The sequence below is a fragment of the Chrysochloris asiatica genome, unplaced genomic scaffold (assembly GCF_000296735.1).
Source record: "Chrysochloris asiatica unplaced genomic scaffold, ChrAsi1.0 scaffold00270, whole genome shotgun sequence".
NCBI classification, from domain to species: Eukaryota; Metazoa; Chordata; class Mammalia; order Afrosoricida; family Chrysochloridae; genus Chrysochloris; species Chrysochloris asiatica.
This window is the reverse complement of record NW_006408788.1, coordinates 2394179-2411719: the sequence shown is the minus strand read 5'-3', so window position 1 is coordinate 2411719 and position 17541 is coordinate 2394179. Positions and strand designations below refer to the sequence as shown.

The 17541-nt window shown below is 38.2% G+C and overlaps 1 protein-coding gene across 4 annotated transcripts in view; it reads left to right on the top strand.

Moving 5' to 3' along the window:
- The window catches only part of SLIT2 (slit homolog 2 (Drosophila)), a 540750-nt gene that overhangs the window by 318297 nt on the left and 204912 nt on the right, over positions 1–17541 (top strand). For all 4 annotated transcript variants that reach the window (XM_006874347.1, XM_006874345.1, XM_006874346.1 and 1 more), the window contains exon 5: positions 6163–6234. In XM_006874347.1, the coding sequence (XP_006874409.1) occupies positions 6163–6234 (72 nt within the window). The remainder of the gene's footprint in view (positions 1–6162; positions 6235–17541) is intronic.

Below are 17541 nucleotides of genomic sequence, written 5' to 3'. Positions count from 1 at the left end.
TATCTTCTCGAGCTGATCTTTGAAATTTTCTGTTCAGCTCGTGGACTCCTCATTTCTTCCATTTGCTTTAGCATCTCTATGCTTGAGAGCAAGTTTCAGTGTCTCTTCTGACATCCATTTTGACCTTTTCCTTCTTTCTTTTCTTCTTAATGATTTTTGCTTTCTTCATGTATGATGTTCTTGATGTTATTCCACAAGTCTTCTGGTCTTTGGTCTTTAGTGTTTAATGTATCAAATCTGTTCTTCAGATGATCTCTTAATTCAGGTGGGATATATTCAAGTTCATATTTTGGTTCTTTTGGACTTGTTTTCATTTTCTTCATCTTCAGTTTAAATTTGCATGAGCAATTGATGGTCTGTTCCACAGTCTGCCCCTGGCCTTGTTTTCACCAATGATGTGGAGCTTTTCCATCGTCTCTTTCCACAAATGTAGTCAATTTGATTTCTATGTTTTCCATCTGGTAAGGTCCGTGTGTATAGTCGTCTCTTATTCTGTCTAAAGAAGATATTTGAAATGAACAAAGCATTGATTTTGCAGAATTCTATCATGCGTTCTCTAGCATCATTTCTATCACCAAGGCCATATTTTCCAAGTACTGCTCCTCCTTCTTTGTTCCCAATCTCTGCATTCCAATCACCAGTAATGATCAATACATCTTGATTGCATGTTTGATCAATTACAGATTGAAGAAGTTGGTAGTATTCTTCTATTTTATCCTCACTGGCTTTAGTGGTTGGTGTGTAAATTTGAATAATAATGGTATTAACTGGGCTTCCCTGTAGGTGCATGGATATTATCCTATCACTTACAGCATTGTACCTCATGACTGATCTGGATATGTCTATTTTTGACAATGAACACCATTCCTCTTCAATTTGTCATTTCTGGCATAGTAAACCATGTGGTCATCAGATTCAAAATGGCCAATACCAGTCCATTTCAGCTCACTAATGCCTGTGATATCAATGTTTATGCATTCCATTTCATTTTGACAACTTCTAATTTTCCCAGATTCATACTTCGTACATTCCATGTTCCGATTGTCAATGGATGTTTACAGCTGTTTCTCTTCATTTTGAGTTGTGCCCCATCAGCAAATGAAGGTTCCATGGGCTTTTTTCCCATGGGCTTTACTCCGTTTTCATCATTATGGTCAACTGTACTTTGAGGAGGCAGCTCTTCCCCAGTCGCATTTTGAGTGCCTTCCAACCTGAAGGGCTCATTTTCCAGCACTATATCTGACAGTGTTTCTCTGCTATTCATAAAGTTTTCAGTGACTAAATATTAGGAAGTAGTTTGTCACTCCTTCTTCCTAGTCTGTGTTCATCTGGAAGCTCATCAGAAACCTGTCCACCATGGGTGACCCTGCTGGTATTTTAAATACCGGTGGCACAGCTTCCAGAATCATAGCAACTCAGAAGTCACCACAGTAGGACAAAGCTGACAGAGTATTTAAATATATGTCATATTAAAATAACTGCTTACCTCCACTTGATTTATTGTAGTTAAGTGTCATTGACCTGTTTCTGACTCAACAGATGCCTTGTATAGGGTTTCCAAGGAGCAGCTTGTGTGTTTGAGTTGCCGACCTCGTGGTTAACAGTTCAGTGCTTAACTTGCGGGGCCACGCCAGGATTCTACTTCGTTATATGTAGAAAATATGAACCATTGTTCAAATACAATCTCACCCACAAATGACGTGAGCCATAAGACAGATACTTGGATGGCTTAAGAAGGAGTCTTTACGAAATATCACCATAGAAAGCTTCTAAGTCCACCTTCTGACTATAACTGCTTGGAATACCTAAAATGGGGCTACAGTGTGTCTAGTGAAGGAGGTTTCCTGAGGAGCTTCTGCATTACAAAAGACTATAAGTGGAAGCCTGAACCACATCCACACCTTCAGAGATGGGAAATCTTCCTCTTAAAAGGACAAGCAGACCAGCCTGGAGCAGCTAGAAAACCAGAAGATACTTCTTGAAAGAAAGACCTACAGGAAAACTACAAAACAATAAGGGCAGTCCGACTGTTACCACAAGAATGAGCAAGTTGCTTGCCCAGGAGACATCAAGGCAGGTAGCCGGGTCCTCTCGGTGTAAATCCTCTTCCAAGGCTAAGATGCAATAGAAACACACTCTCAGACTGGCGACCATGCACGTCATCCATAAGAGGAAGTGACTGAAGAACATCAATGAAGTGGCCAGCTAACCCCTACATCATCCAGCAGAATACTGTGAACCCTGATGGAGACCTGGTGGGCCAGCAGTGAGGCAAGACCTGGGGACTCATGGGCTCAGAGTCAAGGACACAACTACAGAGGACTAGAGTGGAGAGCGAAGCGGCCAGCTGATAAGAAGAGGGCGGACAGACGCAAGAACACCCATACTTGCAGATGATACCCACTTGACCTGGCTTCAATGACTGGATGAACAGAACTCAACACGAAGAAGAAAGAAGAGGAAAAAGACATCATCTGATACAATTTGATAAACCCGACATACACCCATAAATGCAGTAGCACAAAAGAGGAAACAAATCGCTGTTGCAAGAATTATTCCCACCCCCTCCACACAAAGAGTGAACAGGGATGGGCAACTTGGACATTGGCTACCCAAAATGGGGGGAGGGATACAAAGGTAAGAAGTGACTGGCTTACAAGCTTTCAAGAGGGAACCTAGATCCAAAGGGCATGGAAGAAGGTAGAGTCTCCAGTGAATAGTATCCAGCCTGTCCAGAGAAGGGCTGATGAAATGAAATGCAGATGGATGCAATAGTGAAGAATTGTTATCAGGACTGATTGTGAAGGTTTGCAATGTAAAGGTGGACATTTCATAGCAAGGAGGGGAGTAATTAACTTTTCAGTCTAGGAGCGGAGGTCCCTGGGACCATCAATGGAGAAGAGCGGAGAGCGGGACCCCACCAAGAGAAGCAGTGAGGCCTGACATGGAGGCAGAGAAGATGAAGTGAAGAGATGGAGTATCTGGGGACTTGAGATCCAGAGAGGGAAAAGGGTTGTGTGCTGAGGACCGTGGGGGTCGGGGGCAGGCTTGCAGGGTATACGCTTCAGTTGGGTGATGATGCGTGGATGGGATGGTAACTATGGCAATGAAACGATGTATGATAGAATGAATGTAAAACTAATGTTCTCCCATGTAAACTATCACACAATTCACAATAAAACATTTATTATAAAAAAAAAGAAGGAGTCTTCTCAAAGTTAGGCATCAGGAAGCACAGATGGAGACAGACTACAGAGCCCCTGGCAAGGTTTTAGAACCTGAAACCTTGACTCCATTGTGTTTTCCATACATTCACTTTAACAGTTGGTCTCAGTGTGAAGCACTAATGCCTGATATCCCCCAAAGTCCAGTTTCCTGACCTGTAAAGCCAGTTCATATAATACCTTCTTAGGAAGTTAGGAAGTTTAAATGAAATATAGATTAGATAGGATAACACATTCTAATGCATATTATTGCAGACAATAATTGAAAACGTGTTGGTTTCTTCCTCCTTCATTTGTGAGCATGGCCCCTTTTAACTGAAATCCCTACAGAAAGTACTGTCTTGGAGTGGGCTGAGCTGGAGAACACGGGCTCTGCTACTCTGTGAACTGGGAGCTGTCAGTTGATATTAGGTCCATTGACCTTGGAATAAGGTTGGCTCTGAGCTTGAATCTGTAAATATTCTAACCAAGAATACTTTAAGGGCAATTTTACTCCATCACACAGGATCACGAAGAGTCAAAATCGACTCCATGTGCCAAGCAACAACAGTGAGAGTCTGTAAGTCAAGACATTCTATCCCCTAGCATTCTGTCTAAGAGAAAGAGCTCCATTTGTACTTTAAATAGTTACTAAAGCTCCAGGAGTGACAAAACTTCATTTCCTGAAAAACAGCTTATTACTCTGACCTGCCATTGATTCAAACTGTCTTCCTTCCTTTGTTTAAGGAAATGAAATCAAATTCACACGGAGCTGTGCTTCTAAGAGTCCGCAGTGATGTGTCTGTGTTCTACCTTCACTCGTTGTTCACTCTTCTCCAGTTCACTTCCATTTGGAAACATGATCCTAAGATGAAGCCGATCATAGAGTCTGAACAGAGGGAGTCCCTTACTGTCAGGATAGGATAGCTGCACAGTCTGGGAAGCCAAAAGATCGAAAGCATACTTCTCTCTAGCATTTTCACTTAGAAGCATTCTTTGTTTTTGGAAAAGCGTATAAAAAATAAGAAGCCATTAGGAAATGCTGGATTGGTAAGAATGAAGCAGTGAAAACACTCGTATTCATTTTCAGGGGAATGTTGTTAATACTTTTCGTTTGTTGGAACGTCATCATTTTTGCAGTCTTCATTTAATTAAACAGTTTGTGATTTTTCTTTCTGTACCTCCTTGCTCTATAGCCTGCTTTATAACTGTTTCAACCATCAAGTTTTTAGAATGTATATTGTTTAACATTGTAAATCTGGCATTATTAAACAAAGGAAGGAAGACAGACGGAATCAATGGCAGGTCAGGGTAATAAGCTGTTTTTCAGGAAATGAAGGTCTGTCACTATTAAAGCTATATGGAAACCGTTGAAAGCAGTAATGGAGCTACATCACTTAGGAAGTGGAAGGCTATCTAAATGCTTAGACAAGCACATATGGTAGCTTTTACTGTTTGAAATGAAATAGACCTGCGAAATACCTTCACTCTAAAAATGGACTAATCTACATATTTTTCTTAACAACATTTTTTTCTTTAAATTTGAACATCATGGATATTGAGATGTAAATGCAAATCTAGGTTGCTTAAAACTTAGCAGTAAGGAGATCAAGACCACACCCAGAAGCTCTGTTTCTGCCAATTATCTTTGTCTACTGTGTGGCCCCAAGAGCATGAACACCCAGCTCTGGTCATAAGCAGCATTGAAGAGAGCCACATGGGTGACTCTGTCCAGTATCTCATCGCGTAATTGGAACATGGTTCTGTTCCCACCTGCTGTGTAACTGTGGTCAGTAGTTGGCGTCTTGCTTAGTGAGGTCATCAGTTATCTCCCCGAGTTTTAAAGATCATTTCAGTTTCATCATTTCTCTATAGGATAATTTATTTCTGTGGCATCTCTGCTTTCTGCTACAAGGTGATGTTACTAAAAATTAGATGGATGTTCTTTGTTGTCTATTGGATGTCTTGCATGTATATCTAGATCAAACATGTTAAGGCTTATAGGAGTGTGTGAGTTCAGAAAATGGCCTCTGAACTCTTTGAGGGAAAAATCATGATCTATTTCATGTGATGAGTGATTTTTTTCTTTTACAAAATTTTCATTGCAACTGGCAGCCTGCTTCCCTCCCCCACTTGATTACAATGTATTTTTCAATTAAATTAAAATGCAAATAAAGACTGTATATGTTTCTGGTTATAATAGAATTCTTTTAAAAAGACTTTAAATCAGTCTGCTGTTAATATTTCATGTAGAACTGTTGGTTTTATTGTTGGGCCTGTACTGCCATGTTCCAGTGTCAAGATTACTGCAAATGCTATGAAAATTTAATCACACTACCCACATTTTATCAGTTTTCCTCCACTCTTCTCTTGAAAGTTAAAGTGGACTCCTTTCTTATGGACTTCATAAGTCATGTCTGTAATGTTGGAGAAATACCAAGTGCTAAAATGTAGAACCCTGTGTAACGGGCATCAACCTTTGAGTTATGTATAGTTTACCATTTGTATTTAAGCAACTTTTTATTATAGTGACTTAGATTCACTCTTACATTTAAATGTACCATATTTTATGTTTTATCATGGCATAAAAATCTGGAAATACACTTTAAACAACCATTTAGTGCAACCTTTATTCTAGAAATATAAATATTTTTATTAGAAACTGTGCTTAGTGTTACAGATTTCATTATAAATCTTTTAGATTTTTGTGGAGTCCTATCTCTTTGGAGTGGTGCTGTGGGATAATTCATTGGACTGTAAGATTTGTTTGAACATTAGGGTCGGCAGTTTAAATTCACCAGCCGCGCCTCAGAAACCCTATACAGGGTCACTGTTAGTTGGAACTGACTCAATGGCACTTAACAATAACAATATCTCTTTGTAAACATTTTGGTTACACATAATTGTAAAAGAGTATCTTGACAACATCTTTCTTTTCTCTTCTTTTTTTGCTTTTTAGTGATCTCAGTGAAAACCAAATTCAAGCAGTTCCAAGAAAGGCTTTCCGGGGGGCAGTTGATATTAAAAACCTGTAAGTATTTATTTTCAATGAATTGTCTAGCTTTTAAATTTTATCTTTTAATGTCAATTTATAGTAACAAAAATATCAGAAATGATGAATGTTTTATATATTTTTATGCTTATGAACGTATGATGGGAAGTATTGAATTGGTTCTACAAGCTAGCAGACAAAAAATCTCATTTAGAAATGGTGTTGAAACTGAAGTCATGATCAATTAATTCTTCAAACCTTGAGATTAGTCTTGTGTAATCTAAAGAAATCATTTGATTAATCAGTGTTTGTGCTGTATTTTCCCTTCTGTGGCTAGGTTACTTTAATAACTCCATTTTCAGTTCCACTATGTTTTGGAAATGTGGAATGTGAACCTTTTTTTTTTTACTAGAAAGGGAAGATAATATTTTCTTGTGGGAGATACCTTTTTTCAGATAACCCACCCAGATCCACAAACAAACAGAAAAAAACAAGTAACCGTCAAGTTATTTCCAAATCATGACAGCATTGGAAGACAGAGCAGAACTTCCCCAGAGAGCTTACAATGCGGTGGGCTTCTTGGGAACAGAGCTTCACGGGAACAACACTTACTAGCATCTGCCACATCTTTCTCCTGGACAGTGGTTGGTGGGTTCCACACCCTCAACCTTTTGGTTAACAGCCAACCACTTATTTTTTCACAACCATTTTCATCAAATACTGATCGTTTACGAAAGCATCCACTAAATGATGCCTGTCCGTTTGTGTAAATGTATTTCTTAATCGTCTTCATGAAGGAAGGTATATGCATCATTTCTTCTTTAAAAAAGAAGAAAACTTTCTGTATTTCTTTTCTTGTTAAATCTTTAATCAGATATTTTGTCTGCATGTTGTTGTTTTTCAGTGTCTCTAGCTCTTATGATACCTATCCGATTCAAGAGTTCAGCGACAATTGCAGATAGGTCTCTGTAAACTTTAAAATACCAGATTAGCTTTTGAAAATGATTTTTAGGTTGAATTGAGTGCTAGGACGTAAAACATAATTCTCAGCTTTTACATTAGCTTGGAATGTTGGGATAAAAGTCCTTCTCTGGTGAGATTTACCATCAGGGGCTCAATATTTCTTAGCTAGAAATAAATGGAGCGGGTTATTTTTTTTCAAAAATTAATTTGTATTCTAAATTATCCATGGTAGGCTCCAACCATATTTTTCTAGTATCCAAAGTGAGACAGATGTTTTTTCTTGTCAAAGAAGACAACTGTTTATGAAGGCACAGCTTCCAGCCTCAACATCTTCTCAGTGTAAATGGTTTGGGTCTTAAACTTGTATTTCAGAAATGTATAGATAAAGGCAGAAAAATAGAGTCATCTAAGCTGAAATGTGTGGAAGCACTGAACTCATGACCTGCAGTTTTTACGAGAACTCTCCCATTACAGAGATCCTTGTTACTTTCTTTTTATCTTTGTTAGCTAGGTTCTGGAGAAATCTTCAGGGAGTTTCAGTGTTTGCTGTTGTTGTTGTTGTGTGCCACTGAGTTGTTTTCAGCTAATAGCAACCCTGTAGAGGGTTTCCAAGACTGGAAATCTTTTGGGGAGCAGAAAGCCTCATCTTTCTTCCATGGAATATATTAGAATGTTCAAACTGCCTCGCTGTCTCTCAGACCTGCTTACAACAGTGTAGATTTCTGTGTAGAACTTGCTCAAGTTGACTGAGTTTTATTGTAAAAGTAAAGCAGTAGCTACAATTGACCATTCTTCGGGAATGCCGTTTGCAATGTTGCAGTAGTATTTCCTCTAAATCCTTAAAACAGATGGCTTTTAATCTTCTTGGTGAAGATATTCAAGGAATCCAAGTCGATATGTAGCCCTTCCTCCCATATTTAAGAATGCATTTTTTAGGGGGAAGAAATTTCTAGTAGTGATGGGATTTTCCCATTTATCTTCTTCATTTATCCTTAAAAAGTAGCATTTTAAAAATGTTGGTGATAAAAGGAAAACTGAGATGTTAGCCTGTGTGTTATAAAGAGTTCACCGATGATTTAGTGGGCTTTTAAAATATTTTCTTCATGTGTACCACTTTTCTCCAAAGCCTAGTTCTGTTGATAGGTTTGCAGTCTGATGTGTGCAGGTTTGTACTTCCCAGAATCTTTAGCTATATATTAGATTTTTAAACATGAGAATTAAGTAAAGTCCATTGAGTCTGACTTGTTACTTTTATAAAATGCATGTAATAATTGCTTCGGTATGTTGTGGGCATTAGAGAAATAAGATACATTAACTATCTTTTAAAATGGTGAAATACTATTAAAATAGTACAGTGGATTTGTGGCGCTGTGGATTAATGTGTCAGACTGCAAAGTCATCTAAACTGCAAGGTCAGTGGTTCAAGCTCACCAGCTGCTCCTTGGAAACCCTATACAGGGTCGCTAGGGGTTGGAATCGACTCGACAACACTTAACAACAACATTAATTAAACAACTGCTAGAAATTAGATTTGAAAAAAAAAATAGTACTGTAGAACATAAAGAAATTTGCAACATTTAGAATGGATAAGATTATTCTATTCTGAGTCAATTAGATATAGAACTACACAATGACAACAGGGCTTTTCTTAGACAGTATTGAGTGAATTACGCAAGAATCAAATCTATGAGTAAGATATTAAATGCTGTAAGTGCTAAGACTAGAAAGCGAGAAAAGAGCTGGTGGAAGGTGTCAGAACTTACTGGGGAAAATTCATGAAAGAAACAGTGACGAAACACTGGAAGAGACTGTTATATGAGATAAATTAAGTTGGTAAGGCTGGATTAAAATTTTAGAATTTATCCAAGATGATGTATAAGGTTGGACTTTGGAATTGAATTCGATTGGTGAATTCTAGCCAAAGTGAAATGAAGGGGTTTTGTGTGTGTGTGTGTGTGTGTGTGTGTGTAGGAAAAAGAGAGAGGAACCTGCTGAATGATAGGAGAGGAAGCGAATGTGCTCAGTTTTCTAAAGAGTACCAGTGACCACAAAGCATGTTGTTGTGTGCCGTCCAGTTGATCCTGACTCCAGGTGACCTTATGAAACAGATCAGAGTTCCTTCATATGAGGTTCAAAGCTATCATCTTTAAGGAAGCCATTTGCCAATCTTTCTCCAGCAGAGCAGCTGGGAGGTTCGAACCTCTGACCTTTTCAGTTACCAGCCACCACTTAATCACTTTCAGAAGCTTAGGGATCCAAGCATGGGATGGGTTAAATAGAATGGCATCTGAGTGATTTCAGCTGTTAGTGGTTCATGTTCCTTTGGAAGGAAAGGGGTTTAAAGGAACTATGTGGGTGTCAAATAATGATGGTCAGAAGAGCAAAGTATCTCCATTATTCTCATTGCCAATGAGCCACTCAGATGCTCACTGAAATGCCCAGGGTTTGAAATCACCAGTCCCTCCACAAAAGAAAGATGTGCCCTTCTGCTTAGCTAAGCATTACAGTGTAGGAAGAAACCCTGTGAGTCAGTTGTGTTCCATATGGTTATGCTGAGTCAGAATTGACTTGACAACAATGAATTTAGGGTTGTTTTCACTGCCTTGTATATACTGCTGTTAATGACCGTGAGATAAGATCAGAATGTTACTATGTGTTTATAGGAGTCACGTTGATTGGGATCCTAGCTAAAATGTTATTGAATTTTGCAGGTAAAATGTGTTTGTATATTATTCAAAATTAGTTCAAATTGCATTATTCAAAAGGTTTAAACTTTGGGTTTCATATTATGTTTATTTTATTGTTTATTTTATTTTATTGTTAAACCTATCAAGTGTTATTTTATTGTTAAACCTATCAAGTGAAATATTTTAAACTGAGGATAAGCTTTATTTCATATGATTATTAAACACTGAACCATATAGTATCAAGCATAATGACTCCCTAAAAGTCCTTTAATACTAATGTTAAAAATACTAATATTAATATTCTTGAAAGAGAGATTTTGTCCTATCTACCCTTCTAGTGAAGTCCTGGTGTGGCACTCGTGTTTAATGTACTGGACTTTAAAGTCTGTTAGAACCTCTAGGTTGGTGGTTCAAGCTCACCGGCTGCTCCTCAGAAACCCTATACAGACAGGGTCACTCTGAGTCAGAACTACCTAGGTGGCACTTAACAACAACAACTCTTTTAGTGTGTGCATGTACAAATTGGGTGATCATACATGGTGCCATGCTGGCTACTCTTCTCATTCACTCAGAGTCAAAGAGGAAAAAGAAAGTTGGATAGAAGAATGTTCTTTGGTTGCATCAAGACTATAATTTGTATTACTCTGTCTAAAACCCATGCCTGATGCTCTGTAATAGGTTTATTGGATTTACCACATTCAGGTCTTATTCAGAGTAAATTCTTGTTATCAGAAGATTTTCACTGGAAGCACTTACTTTAATCTTGTGGATTGTCTAAAGATGCTCAAGGCAGCATCCTGACAAGATCAAATTGATACTGTGGAAATTTTGCAAATTAGCAGATCTTCTTTCTCTGCCTCAAGGCAAGCCACACTAAAACTCTTCCAGACAGTTGGGAATTTATCTTAGTCTTAAATATAAATATCTCAGGGGAGGATTTTGCATGACAGTTTTCTTTTCTTTTCTTTTTTGGCTTATCTCTATTTTTCAACAGAGTAAAACTATATATGTTTTATTTTATTGCTTCCTTTTTAAGTTGTAACTTCAGACCACATTCTTTTATCTTCCATTTTCACAGCTGTAGTAATAAAAAGAGCAAATCAAAATATCAAGTAGATGATAGTGTTTAAAATAGTCGCTGGAAGCATTACTCCTTAGGATTTTTAATTTCTTAAATCAAGTCTGAATTAAAATCTTAATACCCAGGTAATTGCCAACATATGCCTCGTCAAAATGATGACTGATATTAATAGGACTTGTATGAGAAGCTTTGTATGTAGATGAACAATGATGCAGTGGAAGTCTTTATTGTGTCATGAGCATGCGTGAATGAAGACATGTTACACTGGGCTCTTGGTTGGTGTTAGGTATCTATTAGACAGTTCCACTTCACTGAATATGTTCAAAGACTATTTTAATGAAATCTCCCTGTATTTTTGAGACTTGAAAATGTTTTTGCTTAGCATGTCTTTTATGGAGTCCTGGTGTGTTGCTGTAGGATAAACACTGGACTGCTAACCTAAAGTTCGGAGGTTCAGATTTCCCAGCTGCCCCTCAGATACCTTACATAGGGTTCCTCTGAGCAGGAATTGACTTGACAGACCTTAAAAATGACAGTGTAGGTTATGAGTTTAAAAATGTTGGAAACGTTTGTTTTTTTTAGCTAGCATTACCAATTATAGCTACATTAGACTTTAGGCCAAAAAGTATAAATATATCATCTTAGAAATGACCCATATCATAAAAAAAAAAAAAAAAGAAATGAACTTATTTTACCATTAGTTTCTTTTGTTAATGAATTCAACATGAATAATTAAAGCAATTCATTTTCAGAGGTAATTGTTTTTTCTGTACTATGTAATGCATGGGATGAAGATGAAGCTTTCTACTCTCATAAATATTTGTTGTTGTTGTTGTTAAGTACTGTCGAGTCGGTTCTAATTCATAGTGACCCTGCACAGAGTTGCCGAGGCTGCAAATTTGTACGGGAGCAGAAAGCCTCATCTTTCTCCCGCGTAACAGCTGGTAGTTTCAAACTGCCAACCTTGAGCTTAGCAGCCTGATTTGTAACCACTACGCTACCAGAGGTCATAAATATCACAACCTCAGAAACCCTATACAGGGTCACTATGAGATGGAACCAACTCCATGGCACACAGCAACGGTGTACTGCATATCTGCTTTTTGTTCTCTTTATTGTTGCAGTACATCCTCAAAATGTTCTCTTTGTGTCAATCAGGCTTTACCAATTATTACCCCCAAACGCGTTCCTTTCCCACTTGCTTGTAATATTCCAATTCCTTTAAACTCTGTATTTGGGTTGGTGCCTCACTCAAGGATTCTGCTGACATTCTGATTAAACACCTAGAGATTCTCTTCATTTTAGATTAAGTCTCACTTTAAAGGACCAGAGCTACCTCTTACCATCCAGAATGTTGCCAATGGAAGGAAATAAGGACAATCCGAGTTTTTTGGGGGTACACAGTATACACACACACACAGAGGAACTCAGCAGTTACTGTTCAGGGCCCTGAGAACTGTCCGTGGTCCTGTAATTTCCTTGCTTTGTTTAACTTTAAACTCCTGCTCAGAATGAGTATCATTCCAAACCACCACGGTCAAGTTTGCCACCAATAACCACAGTGACTTTGCATTTTGCATTGTCTCTGAAAAAAGCCTTAAGCATTTCTTCTCCAATAAAGACACTTGTTCATATAAAAATATAATCTATTATAATACATCATTGTACACAATTTCAAAACAAAGCAAACCAAACCAAATTCAAGAAATACTGATGGGATCATTTGGGTTCCAATTCACTGAGGTGTAAAATAGGAATTGTCATGATCAGCTACCGTGTTATAATGAGACAGAAAAGACCTTCGGGTTTTCCTCTTCCTCACTGCTACACAGCTATACTCTACTACCTCTAAATTCTAGTAGCCCAATAGTTCACCTTTTGACCTTGGATCTTTAATCCCATTGTACATCTTTGTAAACAGAAATGTCAGGCTTTTTTTCATAAAATATTTTTTCTTTTTTTCAGTCACAACCTGGATCTAAAACATTTAACTTATGCACAGAAAAATGTTAAATTGTTGCTGTTTTGTTTTTTTTTTTCTTCAATGTTTTATTTTGAATTATGTGATAGTTTACATGGGCAAATATTACTTTTACATTCATCCTGTTGTATATAGTTTCGTTGCCCTCGTTACAATCCCCTCCATGCATCATCAACCAACCAAAGGGTATACACTACAAGCCTGCACCCCGGTTGTCTGCACACAGCCTCTCTCCCTCTCTGGATCTAAAGTCCCTAGATGCTCCATCTCTCCACGTCATGTTCTCTGCCTCCATCTCAGGCATCACTGCTTCTCTGGGTAGGGTCCCACTCTCCTCTCTACTCCCTTGATGGTCCCATGGACCTCTGCTCCTAGACTGCAAAGTTAATCACTCCCCTCCTTGCTACAAAACGTCTACCTTTACATTTCCAACCGTCACAAGCAGTCCTGATAACGGTTGCTGCTTTTAGGTGCCTCTGAGTCATCCAACTCATACTGACCCTATGCACAACAGAATAAAATACTACATGATCTTACACCATCCTCACAGTGGTTGAATTTTGACTATTTTTGTTACCATTGTGTCCATTCATCTCTTGATTGTCTTTCTCTCTTTCATGGACCCTCCACTTTACCAAGCATGATTTTCTTTTCCACCCATTGAATGGTTCATCCTGACAATATGTACTTAAGAGAAAGTATCACTATTAACGCTTCCAAGGAGAATTTGCCTGCACTTCTTTGAAGACAGATTTGTTTGTTCTTCTGGCAGTCACTGGAACTTTCAGTATTCTTTGCCAAAATTATTATTCAATGAATCAAGTTTTTTTCTCTGGTTTTCCTCACTCATTTTCCTATTTTCACATGCCTACAAGGAAATAACATGGCTTGAGTCTGGTACATGTTGGTTCTCAAAGTGACATCCATGTTCTTTAACTCTCTTTAAAGGTCTTTTGCTGCAGATTGGTTTGCACAATTTGTTGTCTGACTTCCAGATGGCTGCTTCCATGAGTGTTGATTGTGGATACAAGTAAAATGAAGTCTATTTAACAACTTGGATCTTTTCTAGATTTATTATGTTATCTTTTGGTGGTCCCCACCACTCGTCTGTCAGTTTGTCATACTGTGGGGGCTTGTGAGTTGCTGTGATTCTGAAAGTTATGCCACCTGTATTTTAAACACCAGCAGGGTCAATCAGGGTGACAGGCTTCAGATAAGCTTCTAGACAAAGACAGACTAGGAAGAAGGAGTAACGAACTACTTCCGAATATGTAGTCACTGAAGACCTTACGAATAGCACACAAACGTTATCCGATATAGTGCTGGAAAATGAGCCCCTCAGGTTGGAAGGCACTTAAAATGAGACTGGGGAGGAGCTGCTTCCTCAAAGTAGAGTTGACTATGATAATGTGAATGGAGTAAAGTCCGTGGGAGCAAAGCCCATGGGACCTTCATTTGCTGATGGGTACAACTCAAAATAAGGAGAAACAGCTGTAAACATCCATTAATAATTGGAACATGGATTGTATGAAATATGAATCTAGGAAAATTACGAACTGTGAAAAAATGAAATGGAATGCATAACCATTGATATCTTAGGCATTAGCGAGCTCAAATGATCTAGTATTGGTCATTTTGAATCTGACAACCACGTGGTTTACTATGCTGAGAATGACAAATTGAAGAACATATCAAAAAAGAACATATTCAGATGTGTCACGAGGTACAACGCTGTCTGTGATAGGGTAATATCCATGTGCCTACAGGGAAACCCAGGTAATACCACTATTATTCAAATTTATGCACCAGCCACTAAAGCCAGTGAGGATGAAATAGTAGAATTCTACCAACTTCTTCAATCTGAAATTGATCAAACATGCAATCAAGATGTATTCATCATTACTGGTGATTGGAATGCAAAGGTTGGGAGCAAAGAGGAAGGACCAGTAGTTGGAAAATATGGCCTTGGTGATAGAAATGATGCTGGAGATCACATGACAGAATTCTGCAAAATCAATGATTTGTTCATTGCAAATACCTTCTTTAGACAGCATAAGAGACGACAGTCCACAAGGACCACACCACATGGAATACATAGAAATCAAATTGACTACATCTGTGGAAAGACAAGATGGAAAAGCTCCATATCATCAGTGAAAACAAGGCCAGGGCCAGACTGTGGACCAGACCATCACTTACTCATACTCAAATTCAAGCTGAAGCTGAAGAAAATGAAAACCAGTTCACGAGAGCCAAAATATGACCTTGAATTTATCCCACCTGAATTTAGAGATTATCTGAAGAACAGATTTGATACATTAAACACTAAAGACTAAAGACCAGAAGAGTTGTGGAATGACATCAAGAACATCATACATGAAGAAAACAAAAAGTCATTAAGAAGATAAGAAAGAAGGAAAAGGTCAAAATGGATGTCCCAAGAGACACTGAAACTTGCTCTCCAACGTAGAGATGCTAAAGCAAATGGAAGAAATGAGGAGGTCCAAGAGCTGAACAGAAAATTTTAAAGCTCATCTCGAGAAGACAAAGTCAAATATTACAACGAAATGTGGAAAGATCTGGAACTCAGGAAACCAAAAAGGAAGAACACGCTCAACATTTCTCAAGCTGAGAGAATTTAAGAACAAAAATTAAGCTTCGACTTTCGTTATTGAAGGATTCTCTGGGCAAATTATTGTATGATGCAGAAAGCATCAAAAGAAGATTGGAAGGTAAAAACCTTCCCTAAAAGCCGAGACTGTAAATTCCAAAAAGCCAAGTCCCCCCCCCCATCCAAAAAAAAAGCTAAAGAGGTTAGAAAGAAACACTGTAAACTGATTAAATGATGATATATGGAGGGGATAATAATCAATGTAATGAAACAAGCTATATGAATGGTTGAATGTGAAGCTGATGACGTGCCCTGTAAACTTTCACTCAATGCAAAATAAAAACATTTAATTTAAAAAAAAAAAAAAGAAGATTGGAAGGAATACACAGAGTCACTGTACCAAAAAGAAATGACTGATGTTCAACCCTTTGAGACGTAGCATATGATCAAGAGCCAATAATACTGAAGGAAGAAGTCCATGGTGCATTGAAGGAATTGGCAAAGAACAAGTCTCCAGGAACTGATGGAATAAAAATTGAAATCTTTCAAGAAAGTGAGGAAGGACAGGAGGCACTAACTCACCTATCCCAAGATTATCTGGAAGACAACTATCTGGCCGATTGATTGGAAGAGACCCATATTTGTGCCCATTCTAAAGAGAGGTGACCCAATGGAATGGGTATATCATCGAACAATATCTTTGATATCCCATGTGAGTAAAATTTTCCTAAAGGTAATACAGAAATGGCTGCAAGCATACATTGACAGAGAATTTCCAGAGGTTCAAGCCGGATTCAGAAGAGGCCGTGGAATGAGGGATATCATTGCTGAAGTCCGATGGTTCTTGGCTGAAAGCAGAGAATATCAGAAAGATGTTTACCTGTGCTTTATTAACTACGCAAAGGCTTTTGATAGTTTGGATCATGACAAGCTATGAACAACATTGCAAAGTATGAGTATTCTGGAAAAATTAATTGTTCCCATGAGGAATCTGTACCTGGACCAATAGGCAGTTGTTCAAACAGAACATGGGAACACTGAATGATTTAAAATTAAGAAAGGTGTGCAACAAGGTTGTATTCCTTCACCATCTTATTCATGCTGAGCAAATAATTCTGGAAGCTGGGTTCTATGAAGAAAAACATGGCATCAGGGTTGGAGGAAGACTTAATAATAACCTGCGATATGCAGATGATACAACCTTGATCCCTGAAAGTGAAGAGGACTTAAAACATTCACTGATGAAGATCAAAGAGCACAGCCGTAGGTATAGATTACATCTCAATGTAAAGAAAAGAAAAATCCTCACCACTGGACCAACAAACAACGTTCTTATCAACGGAGAAAAGATTGAAGTTGTCAAGGACTTCTGTCATTTTTTGCTTCATCAACTTGGAACAACTCTCAGCACAAATGGATGCAGCAGTCAAGAAATTAGATGAGATATTGCATTAGGAAAATATGCTGCACAAGATCTTTTTAAAGTGTTGAAGAGCAAAGATGTCAACTTGAAGACTAAGGTGTGCTTTACCCAAGCCATGGAATTTTCAGTAACCTCATATGCATACAAAAGCTGGACAGTGAATGAGGAAGACCATAGAAGAACTGATTTCTTTTGAGTAATGATGTTGGAGGAGAATATTGAAAGTGCCATGGGCTGCCAAAAGCCCCAACATAGCTGTGTTGAAAGAAATGAGCTAGAGTGCTCCTTTGAGGCCAGGATGGCCAAACTTTGTCTGTTATACTTCGGACATATTGTCAGGAGGGAACAGTCGCTGGAGAAGGATATCATGTTTGGTAAGGTTGAGAGTCAGAGATAAAGAGGAAGACTCCCAGAAAATTGGATTGACAAAGTGGCAGCATCAGTTGGCTTAAGCGTGGCAACAATTGTGAGGTTGGCCCAGGACTGGGCAGTGTTTCGTTCTGCTGTGCATAAAGTCACTATGAGTCTGTACTGACTTGATGGCACCTAACAACAACAATTGGTGGTCCAGTTGTGGGGATTCTCATTTATTTATTTATT